The 12,324-nt window shown below is 44.7% G+C and overlaps 1 protein-coding gene across 5 annotated transcripts in view; it reads right to left on the bottom strand.

Annotated features, from left to right (window-relative positions):
• actn1 (actinin, alpha 1) overlaps positions 1-12,324 on the bottom strand; it is a 47,867-nt gene that overhangs the window by 16,215 nt on the left and 19,328 nt on the right. For 3 of the 5 annotated variants that reach the window (XM_053232935.1, XM_053232937.1, XM_053232938.1), the window contains exons 6-13: positions 11,585-11,663; positions 11,348-11,429; positions 7,457-7,542; positions 3,669-3,761; positions 1,549-1,779; positions 1,231-1,378; positions 845-995; positions 17-125 (exon numbers count right to left, since the gene is read on the bottom strand). In XM_053232935.1, coding sequence (XP_053088910.1) covers positions 17-125; positions 845-995; positions 1,231-1,378; positions 1,549-1,779; positions 3,669-3,761; positions 7,457-7,542; positions 11,348-11,429; positions 11,585-11,663 — 979 coding nt within the window. Of the gene's footprint in view, positions 1-16; positions 126-844; positions 996-1,230; positions 1,379-1,548; positions 1,780-3,668; positions 3,762-6,609; positions 6,696-7,456; positions 7,543-11,347; positions 11,430-11,584; positions 11,664-12,324 lie in introns of all 5 variants that reach the window. The other 2 variants (XM_053232936.1, XM_053232939.1) reach the window with 1 other exon arrangement.

Raw genomic sequence — 12,324 nt, 5'->3', positions numbered from 1 at the left:
TGTGTGTGTGTGTTACCTGTAAGGCCTCACTGCGTTTCTGAGTCAGAACTCCGAGAGCGTCCCACTGATCACAGATCTTCTGACAGCGAGCGTTCACACTGGGAGAGTCATAATAATCCAACTCACTGCAGACAGACAGACAGACAGACAGACAGAGAGAGAGATGGAGAGAGAGACAGAGAGAGAGAGACAGACGGAGAGAGAGAGAGAGAGACAGAGAGAGAGACAGAGAGAGAGATGGAGAGAGAGACAGACGGAGAGAGAGAGAGAGAGAGAGAGAGAGAGAAAGTTTCAGGGTGTGTAAACTTTTAGCGTATGTAAAGTTTCAGCGTGTGTAAAGTTTTAGCGTGTGTAAAGTTTTAGCGTGTGTAAAGTCTTAGCGTGTGTAAAGTCTTAGCGTATGTAAAGTTTTCTGTGTGTGTAAAGTTTTCTGTGTGTGTAAAGTTTCAGCGTGTGTAAAGTTTTAGCGTGCGTAAAGTTTCAGCGTGTGTAAAGTTTTAGCGTGCGTAAAGTTTTAGCGTATGTAAAGCTTTAGCGTATGTAAAGTTTTCTGTGTGTGTAAAGTTTTAACGTGCGTAAAGTTTTAGCGTATGTAAAGCTTTAGCGTATGTAAAGTTTTCTGTGTGTGTGAAGCTTTAGCGTATGTAAAGTTTTAACGTGCGTAAAGTTTTAGCGTATGTAAAGCTTTAGCGTATGTAAAGTTTTCTGTGTGTGTAAAGCTTTAGCGTGTGTAAAGCTTTAGCGTATGTAAAGCTTTAGCGTATGTAAAGTTTTCTGTGTGTGTGAAGTTTTAGTGTGTGTAAAGTTTTCTGTGTGTGTGAAGTTTTAGCGTGTGTAAACACACTTGAGCTCCTGGGCGATGGCGGCGATCTGCTCCACACGGTCCTGGTGAGCAGCGAGGTCACTCTCAAACGCCTCGTGTTTCTTCAGCAGAGCTTTAATCTCAGACAGAGACGCTGTCTCATAGTCCTTCTGATTCAACATGGCCTCCTTACCTACACACACACACACACGCACACACACACACACATAGACACAGACACACACAGGCCAAGGTGTGTAAATGTCTGTAAGTGAGAGTGTAAAGTGTGTGAAGCTTGGAGTTTGCATTGTGTGCAAATGTGTGTTTGAGTGTGTGTGTCTGTGTGTGCGTGAGTGTGTGTGTGTGTCTGTGTGCATGTGTGTGCGTGTGTTTGTGTGCGTCTGTGTGTGTGTGTGTGTGTGTAAAACCTTCTGTCCAGGCCTCATGTATAGCTGCTTTCTGTCGGAATTTCTCAGCGAGGTGGTCGAGTCTCTCCAGTCGGCGGATTTCATTCAGCAGCCACTCCTCATAGCCTTTCTCCGCCCCCTCCAGACACCCCCATGCATTAGAGATATCCTACACACAAACACACACACACACACACACACACAAAAAAACACAAACACACACACACAAACACACACACACACTTAATACTGAAGCTCTCAGCTCTAATCGAGCTAAACACACTGTACTGTTACTAAAACAACAGAGTAATTAGCGAGCGACGCTGGCGAGCGACTGACCGACACCATCTTCCCCTCGGAGGGCATGAAGGCCGGCCGGTTGCTGAGCCTCAGTTTGGTCTGCAGCGTGTTGAAGTTGATCTCCAGCTGGCATTTCTCCTGCACTTTAGGAGGTTTATGAACTCGACGATAATCTCTGAAGTCCTCCAGCTTCTGCTGCATAGCGGTCATGGTGCTCTCAGGAACCCGGTTCTCCAGCCACGGGATTGTCCTCCTGATCCACTCCAACAACTACACACGCACACACACACACACACACACACACACACACAGACACACACAGACGCACACACACACGCACACACACACGCACACACACACGCACACACGCACGCACACACGCACACACACACGCACACACACACGCACACACACACACACACAGACACACACACACACGCACACACAGACACACACACATGCACACAGACACACAGACACGCACACACAGACACACACACACACGCACACACACACACGTGCACACACACACGTGCACACACACACACACACACGCACACACACACACACGCACACAGACACACACACACGCACACACAGACACACGCACACACAGACACACATGCACACAGACACACAGACACGCACACACAGACAGACACACACACACGCACACACAGACAGACACACACGCACACACAGACACACGCACACACAGACACACATGCACACAGACACACAGACACGCACACACAGACAGACACACACACACGCACACACACACAGACACACACACAGACACACACAGACACACACACGGGGAGATGGAGACAGAGAAAGAGAGAGAGAAACAGTGAGGGTGAGAAAAGGAAGAAGTGCTCAGGTACAGGATGGAGGAGTGATTTATAGAACAGAGAGAGAGGGAGAGACAATAAAAAACAAATAAAGTTAGAGTTTAAATGCTTTCAGGTGTTTATGAGTTTTCTCACAATTGCTTTATTGTGTGTTTACATGTTTGTCTGTTAATGTTTTTATGTGTAAAAACATGTAGGTGATTAGGGATTTGTGTGTTAGGTGTTAATGTGTTTATGGTTGTGTGCTTCAAAGTGTTTAGGTCACATGTTATGACTGTAGTGAGTGGAGAGTGGATGAGGGTGTGAGACGGTGTGATAGAGGGATGCACTGATGTGATAGAGGGATGGAGTAGAGTGATAGAGGGTTGGAGTGAAGTGATAGAGAAATGGAGTGATGTGAGAGAGGGATGGAGTGAAGTGATAGAGAAATGGAGTGATGTGAGAGAGGGATGGAGTGAAGTGATAGAGGGTTGGAGTGAAGTGATAGAGGGATGGAGTGAAGTGATAGAGGGATGGAGTGAAGTGATAGAGGGATGGAGTGATGTGAGAGAGGGATGGAGTGAAGTGATAGAGGGATGGAGTGAAGTGATAGAGGGTTGGAGTGAAGTGATAGAGAAATGGAGTGATGTGAGAGAGGGATGGAGTGAAGTGATAGAGGGATGGAGTGATGTGATAGAGGGTTGGAGTGAAGTGATAGAGGGATGGAGTGAAGTGATAGAGGGATGGAGTGAAGTGATAGAGGGATGGAGTGATGTGAGAGAGGGATGGAGTGAAGTGATAGAGGGATGGAGTGAAGTGATAGAGAAATGGAGTGATGTGAGAGAGGGATGGAGTGAAGTGATAGAGAAATGGAGTGAAGTGATAGAGGGTTGGAGTGAAGTGATAGAGGGATGGAGTGAAGTGATAGAGGGATGGAGTGAAGTGATAGAGGGATGGAGTGATGTGAGAGAGGGATGGAGTGAAGTGATAGAGGGATGGAGTGAAGTGATAGAGGGTTGGAGTGAAGTGATAGAGAAATGGAGTGATGTGAGAGAGGGATGGAGTGAAGTGATAGAGGGATGGAGTGATGTGATAGAGGGATGGAGTGAAGTGATAGAGGGATGGAGTGATGTGAGAGAGGGATGGAGTGAAGTGATAGAGGGATGGAGTGAAGTGATAGAGGGATGGAGTGAAGTGATAGAGAAATGGAGTGATGTGAGAGAGGGATGGAGTGAAGTGATAGAGGGATGGAGTGAAGTGATAGAGGGATGGAGTGAAGTGATAGAGGGATGGAGTGAAGTGATAGAGGTGTAGAGCGACACTCACGTCGCTGGCGAGTTTCTCGTAGTCCTCCATCAGCTGCTCGTTCTCCTGATTGACAGCGAGAACTTTACAGATGCGATTGGCCGCCGTCTCCGCCTGCGGGACACAGAGCACACGCCTTTAACCTCCGCCGTGTGGAGCGGTGTTAGATCAGACGTGGTGTTAGATCAGAACCTCCATCATGTGGAGTGTTGTTAGATTAGATTCAGTGTTAGATCTGACACAGTGTTAGACCAGACACTGTGTTAAATCAGATGTGGTTTGAGATGAGACACAGTGTTAGATCAGACAAAGTGTTAGATCAGATGCAGTGTTAGACCTGATGCAGTGTTAAATCAGATGAGATGTGAGATGAGACACTGTTAGATCAGATGCAGTGTTAGACCAGACCCCATCTTAAATCAGATGTGGTTTGAGATGAGGCACAGTGTTAGATCAGACGCAGTGTTAGACCTGACGCAGTGTTAGATCAGATACAGATATTAGATCAGACAATGTTAGATCAGGTTCTGTTTTAGAGCTGAAGCAATGTTAGATCAGATGTGCTGTTTAATCAGATTAGAACCCCCGTCATGGGGAGTGGTGTTAGATCAAATGTGGCGTTAGATCAGACACAGTGTTAGATCAGATCAGTGCCTCCGTCTCTGTGTAAGAGAGCTCAGTAACGTGGCGTCTCATCACTGCGTTCAGCAGAACGTAAACTCAGACTGAGGAACAAATGATTAAAACTTTAATCCTGCTCACATTGTGACAAAATACTGCAACATGTCTAACAGAGAGAGAGAGAGAGAGAGAGAGAGGGAGAAAGAGAGAGAGAGAAAGAGAGAGAGAAAGAGAGAGAGCGAGAGAGAGAGAGAGAGAGAAAGAGAGAGAGCGAGAGAGAGAGAGGGAGAGAGAGCGAGAGAGAGAAAGAAAGAGAGAGAGAGAGAGAGAGAGAGAGAGAGAGAGCAAGAGAGAGAGAGGGAGAGAGAGAGAGAGAGAGAAAGAGAGAGAGCGAGAGAGAGAGAGAGAGAGCAAGAGAGAGAGAGGGAGAGAGAGAGAGAGCGAGGGAGAAGTAATGTAGCAGAAAAAACAGATAAGCTCAGGATTGGAACAACACGCCTGGGCAGATGTGACCTTTGACCTCTGAAGAAAGTGGATTTAAAAGTGAAGTGGCACTTGACAATGATACAGACTTCCTGAATTCAACCACAAAAGTGAAATGGTGCAACTTTATACTGTGTGTGTGTGCGTGTGTGTGTGTGTGTGTGTGTGTGTGTGTGTGTGTGTGTGGTTTCCAGCATTCCCCGAGCCCTGCGATGTTCTAACAGGTCCTTATAAGGGCAGACAGGATCTAACATCTCCCCTCAACACACTCCGAGCATTCTGGGAATGTTTATCGGAGGCATGACTCATCAGCTCACACACACTCACACACACACACACACACACACACACACACACACGTTAAAATGAACTGAGCAGACGTTTAACTGACTCACAGGCTCTAAATGAAAAGAATCCTTTCTGAGTCCCTTCATCCTAAATATCTCCCTAATCCCTATACACTATGAAGTGCACCAACATAAGGCTGATTTTCAATAATACATTTCGTTCACTACATTACAAGTGTCTCACCATCATCATTTCACTGTGGGCGCGTCCCAAACCACACTTCCTATTTACTATATAGTACAAATAAACACCATCATCATTTCACTGTGGGCGCGTCCCAAACCACACTTCCTATTTACTATATAGTACAAATAAACACCATCATCAGTCCACTGTGGGCGCGTCCCAAACCACACTTCCTATTTACTATATAGTACAAATAAACACCATCATCATTTCACTGTGGGCGTGTCCCAAACCACACTTCCTATTTACTATATAGTACAAATAAACACCATCATCAGTCCACTGTGGGCGCGTCCCAAACCACACTTCCTATTTACTATATAGTACAAATAAACACCATCATCATTTCACTGTGGGCGCGTCCCAAACCACACTTCCTATTTACTATATAGTACAAATAAACACCATCATCAGTCCACTGTGGGCGTGTCCCAAATCACACTTCCTATTTACTATATAGTACAAATAAACACCATCATCAGTCCACTGTGGGCGCGTCCCAAACCACACTTCCTATTTACTATATAGTACAAATAAACACCATCATCATTTCACTGTGGGCGTGTCCCAAACCACACTTCCTATTTACTATATAGTACAAATAAACACCATCATCAGTCCACTGTGGGCGCGTCCCAAACCACACTTCCTATTTACTACATAAGATACATAAACACCATCATAAATATCCTTTTATGACACGCTGGTGTTTGAGAGACAGCCGTAGTTTCTTCACTAGGTAGTGAACAGGGTGTGGTTTCAGAAACATGCCGAAACATCACTGAGCTGGAATACGGGCTGAGGAGCAGAGACAGAGAGAGTGAGACAGAGGGCGAGACAGAAAGAGAGAGAGAGACAGACACAGACAGAAAGAGAGAGAGAGAGACAGAGAGAGAGAGAGACAGAAAGAGAAAGTGAGACAGAAAGAGAGAGAGACAGGAAAGAAAGTGAGACAGAGAGAGAGAGAGAGACAGGAAAGAAAGTGAGACAGAAAGAGAGAGAGAGAGACAGGAAAGAAAGTGAGACAGAGAGAGAGAGAGAGACAGGAAAGAAAGTGAGACAGAGAGAGAGAGAGACAGGAAAGAAAGTGAGATGGGCGTCTGTCAGCCAGCAGCCTCATAAACTCCAGATTTTCTCCTCAGGAAGGCAAATTAGCACATTAACACACACACATACATACACACACACACACACACACACACACACACACACACACACACACACACACAACTGAATGGAGCTCAGAATAATCTGTGCATTAAAGCCCTGCCCTCTGTTCTGATTGGGTGATGAGTGAGAGTGGGCGTGTCTGTGGCCATCTCACCTTCTGCTTCCCCGAGAAGGCGTGGTAGTAACACGACACATATGTCATCACGGCCTTCTCATCGGGACGCAGCGTACTAACGACATCTACCCCAGAAAAACAGAGGGAGAGAAAGAGAGCAGGAAAGAGAGAGAGAGAGAGACATGCTCAGAGGAAATGACTGCAGAGACACAGGAAACATCAAAGGCGTGAGGATGGGCATGAGTGTGTTCCCTTTCCCTCGTTCCCTCGCTGTAGTGAGGAAGAGGAGGAGAAGAAGAAGAAAAAAAAGACAGGAAATCTGGATATAAGAGGAATAAAGGAGAGGCAGAAGAGAGAAGAGAAGAAATAGAGAAAAAGAGTGATGAGAAAGACAAGGAGTACACGGAGAAGAGAAGAGAAGAGAAGAGAAGAAGGAGGAAAGGACAGAAAAAGGAAGAAGCTGAAAGAAAAGCAGATCAAAAGAAAGAGAAGAAAAATGACACAAGAGAACAAGAAAAGAAGTGGAGGAGGAAAAGAAAAGAGAGAGACAGAGAAAGACAGGGAGAGAGGGAGAGAGAGAGAGAGAGAGAGAGAGAGAGTGTGTGTGTGTTTCAGCTGTTTATTTGAAGAGGGGGAGACACGCTCATGCCCACTGACAACTAGAAACATTAAATTTCCCATCAGGCCGAGTGGCACATGCAGCACTGGGCAGAGCCCTGCAGGAGTGGGTGGAGCTTTCACTGCAGAGAGACAGAAAAAGTGAGAATCACCATGGAAAAAAACAGAAAGGAGAAGAGTGAACAAGGCGGAGCTTGTTTCAAAGTGGGTGTGGTTTAGTGAGGGGGGAGGGGTTTCAAAAGAAGGTGAGTATTGCATCCTGGGATACCTTCTGCGCCCCGGAGAAGGCGTGGTAGAAGCTAGAAACGTAGGTCATGATGGCCTTCTCATCCGGACGGGCCGTACCAACGATATCTGTGGAGGGGGGAGGCACGACACAGAACGTGTAAATTTACACCTTCAGGATAAAGATAATGAGAGAGAAAGAGAGAGAGAGAGAGAGAGAGAGAGAGAGAGAGTCCTTGGTACAGTCAGCTGAAATAAAAGCTCATTAAAAACTAGACATGCACTTCCTGAAGGCGCTGGAACAAGTCTCATTAAACACTACGATTCACTAAATTATTTCCCCATTTATAAAAGAACAGTTTTTTCAGAAGCGTGCAAAAATATTTGTTCTGTTGAATGTCAAGAAAATCTACAAATGTATGTACACTATATGACCAAAAGTTTCTGCACCCCTGACCATCACACCCATACGCGCTTATTGAACGTCTCATTCCAGATTTATTCTCGTGTGTTTGCTGTTATAATGAGCTCCACTCTTCTGGGAAGCTTTCCACTAGATGTTGGAGCGTGGCTGTGGGGATTTGTGTTCATTCAGCTACAAGAGCATTAGTGAGGTCAGGCGCTGATGTTGGGATGTCGAGGAGGTCTGGGGTTCAGTCGGTGTTCCAGTTCTTCCCAAAGGTGTTCAGTGGGGTTGAGGTCAGGGCTCTGTGCAGGACACTCGAGTTCTTCCACTCCAACCTTCACACACCATGTCTTCATGGAGCTGGCTTTGTGCACAGGGGCATTGTCATGCTGGAACAGGTTTGAGTCTCTGAGTTCCAGTGAAGGGAAACTGTAAAGCTACAGCACACAGAGACACTCTATACAACTGTGTGCTTCCTGTTGCTTTGTGGAAACAGTTTGGGGAAGAAACACATACGGGTGTGATGGTCAGGGGTGCACAAACTTTTGGCTGTATAGTGCATCTGCGGAAGTGTCAAGTGGGTTGGAGAGTCTAACTGATTCAACACTTTGAAAATTAATTTAAGATTATTCGCAAATGTTTTAAGCAGAATTCCAACTGCATTCGTTTTTGACCAGATGATGATCAGTAATATTATTTGTAATAAATCTGACTGATAACATGTATATTGAATATAGAATAATCTGTGAACTCTGACAAATTCTGATGGAAATACAGACTTAAGATTTATCGAATATATTCACAGTGTAGTTCTTACATTATGTACTTGACTGTCATTTGTTTGTAATATATAAATGTTTGTAGTTAACATGAGGAACCGCCTTCCAAACACATACACACATTTTATAAAACAGTGAGTGGAAATTAAAGAACAAACCCTGTTCAGATATGAGAGAGAGAGAGAGAGGGAGAGAGAGGGAGAATCTGATTTCTCAATGAGTTTTGAGGGTTAGTCATCACAAAAACACTCAGAAAATGTTTGACCAAAGAACTGCTGAGATCACTCGAGTGCGTCACCCTGACTGTCACATTCAACTCTGTCTACGTCTACTATTCAGTTGGAGCAGAACCATCACAAGCAGCATAACATCTTCTAAAGGTCTTTCTCAAAAGCAAGAGTTTGGAAGAACATGACAACTATAAGTGTAACTCTGACACAAGTTCATAACAACACTGTAAAACAGAATAAAATGTTAGTCAGTTAGTAAAAATATCAGCACATGTCCAGTCTGCAGTGAGATGTTTTCAGCAGTTGCTTGATGTGTTCAGACTCTGCAGGGACAGAAAGCAGTCTCTGACCTACTGCTGTGTTCCTGCTACTACCTCCACACTCTGATCGGTCCTCACCTTACTGGTGTTTCTATTACTGACCTTCACCTTAACGGGGTACCCTGTAAATCCAATAAAGTAGATTACCCCTACTGATCTCTTGTTCGGGACTACCTCTTACTGGTCTCTCTTGTTTAATACTACCTCTTACTGGTCTCTCTTGTTCGGGACTACCTCTTACTGGTCTCTCTTGTTTAATACTACCTCTTACTGGTCTCTCTTGTTCGGGACTACCTCTTACTGGTCTCTCTTGTTTAATACTACCTCTTACTGGTCTCTCTTGTTCGGGACTACCCCTTACTGGTCTCTCTTGTTCGGGACTACCCCTTACTGGTCTCTCTTGTTCGGGACTACCTCTTACTGGTCTCTCTTGTTTAATACTACCTCTTACTGGTCTCTCTTGTTCGGGACTACCTCTTACTGGTCTCTCTTGTTTAATACTACCTCTTACTGGTCTCTCTTGTTCGGGACTACCCCTTACTGGTCTCTCTTGTTCGGGACTACCCCTTACTGGTCTCTCTTGTTCGGGACTACCTCTTACTGGTCTCTCTTGTTTAATACTACCTCTTACTGGTCTCTCTTGTTCGGGACTACCTCTTACTGGTCTCTCTTGTTTAATACTACCTCTTACTGGTCTCTCTTGTTCGGGACTACCTCTTACTGGTCTCTCTTGTTCGGGACTACCTCTTACTGGTCTCTCTTGTTCGGGACTACCTCTTACTGGTCTCTCTTGTTTAATACTACCTCTTACTGGTCTCTTTTGTTTAATACGACCCCTTACTGGTCTCTCTTGTTTAATACGACCCCTTACTGGTCTCTCTTGTTCGGGACTACCTCTTACTGGTCTCTCTTGTTTAATACTACCTCTTACTGGTCTCTCTTGTTTAATACGACCCCTTACTGGTCTCTCTTGTTCGGGACTACCCCTTACTGGTCTCTCTTGTTCGGGATTACCTCTTACTGGTCTCTCTTGTTTAATACGACCCCTTACTGGTCTCTCTTGTTCGGGACTACCCCTTACTGGTCTCTCTTGTTTAATACTACCTCTTACTGGTCTCTATTGTTTAATACTACCTCTTACTGGTCTCTCTTGTTTAATACTACCTCTTACTGGTCTCTCTTGTTTAATACGACCCCTTACTGGTCTCTCTTGTTCGGGACTACCTCTTACTGGTCTCTCTTGTTCGGGATTACCTCTTACTGGTCTCTCTTGTTTAATACTACCTCTTACTGGTCTCTCTTGTTCGGGACTACCTCTTACTGGTCTCTCTTGTTCAGGACTACCCCTTACTGGTCTCTCTTGTTTAATACTACCCCTTACTGGTCTCTCTTGTTCTGGACTACCCCTTACTGGTCTCTCTTGTTCGGGACTACCTCTTACTGGTCTCTCTTGTTCGGGACTACCCCTTACTGGTCTCTCTTGTTCGGGACTACCTCTTACTGGTCTCTCTTGTTCTGGACTACCCCTTACTGGTCTCTCTTGTTCAGGACTACCCCTTACTGGTCTCTCTTGTTTAATACTACCCCTTACTGGTCTCTCTTGTTCGGGACTACCTCTTACTGGTCTCTCTTGTTTAATACTACCCCTTACTGGTCTCTCTTGTTCGGGACTACCTCTTACTGGTCTCTCTTGTTTAATACTACCCCTTACTGGTCTCTCTTGTTCTGGACTACCCCTTACTGGTCTCTCTTGTTCGGGACTACCTCTTACTGGTCTCTCTTGTTCTGGACTACCCCTTACTGGTCTCTCTTGTTCAGGACTACCCCTTACTGGTCTCTCTTGTTTAATACTACCCCTTACTGGTCTCTCTTGTTCGGGACTACCTCTTACTGGTCTCTCTTGTTCGGGACTACCCCTTACTGGTCTCTCTTGTTTAATACTACCCCTTACTGGTCTCTCTTGTTTAATACTACCCCTTACTGGTCTCTCTTGTTTAATACTACCCCTTACTGGGCTCTCTTGTCTGGGACTACTTACTGGTCTCTCTTCTGGTCTACCCTTTGTACTGAGTCCATTGTAGTCTGCCTTACTGCTCCCCCTCTACACGGTGTCCATCGTTCATCTTTCCCTGTTAAGCTTAGAGTAACATTCCCCTCCTAATTAGTGTCCCTACTGATATCCCCTAAAACACATCTTACCCTCTGCATCAAGCATCTTAGGGATGTCAAGGTATTTCTCTGCCACATCAAACGCAGTGTTCAGGTTGGTCATAGGGTCATCCTGTACAAGAGGAGAAAAAAAACATCCTGTTAGCACCACCTGACCTTTGACCCCTGGTTACTAACCCTATTTGAACTGAGCTCTTTCTAGAAGTGTTAAATGCAGCTTAAGCAAAAAAATGTTGTATTAATTCTTTTTTTTGAGTTGAGCATCACCTTGCGCAGTTTGCCGTAATCTATGAGTTCTGGACGATGTCGATGAATGAGAGCACAGAATCCCAAACCATCCTTCCAGCTACAAAAGAGAGAGAAAAGATAAAAGACATCATTATTATGTTTGTAATTCCTATTTCCTTTATCTTTGCCTTCATCTTATTTAGGGCACTAAGAAATCCCTTTTTTCAATTCTTACTTATCTTTACTGCAAGAAAGCATAAATTCAACAAAGGCTATGACTCTATCTGAGGCAGCTGAGCTAAAAAACAAAGCTACAAACATTTAAATTTTTCAGCTTTGCTAACACTGTAGTTTTTATTTAAATGCTGAGAGAGTATTTAAACACTTTTTTTTTAAATCCATGGTAAATTTTCGTCCAGGTCACGATTGCATTCTCACAATCCTCTCATCCTCCACATCTTGGTTTCACACACACACACAAACACACACACATTCACACTAAGCAAACATAGCCAAATATCACCATGGCAACACACACAGCTTATCTGGTTTCTACTTGCAGAGGAAGGGAGGGAGAATGTGGACAGGATGTAAAACTGTGTGTGAGTGTGTGTGTGTAGATGTGTTTCCATCAGTGACTTTTCTGTTCGTTATTCTTAAGAGTAGCGATGAGATGGTGTAGTCAAACACACAATTACTGTACAAACTTAAAAACTAAATTTCTTTGACACAAAATAGAAAAAAGATGTAGCTTATTTGCCGTTATTTGCGTGTCGTCC

Source organism: Pangasianodon hypophthalmus, chromosome 3 (genome assembly GCF_027358585.1).
Source record: "Pangasianodon hypophthalmus isolate fPanHyp1 chromosome 3, fPanHyp1.pri, whole genome shotgun sequence".
NCBI lineage: Eukaryota > Metazoa > Chordata > Actinopteri > Siluriformes > Pangasiidae > Pangasianodon > Pangasianodon hypophthalmus.
The sequence above is the reverse complement of the archived record's forward strand: the minus strand, read 5'-3'. Positions and strand labels throughout refer to the sequence as shown.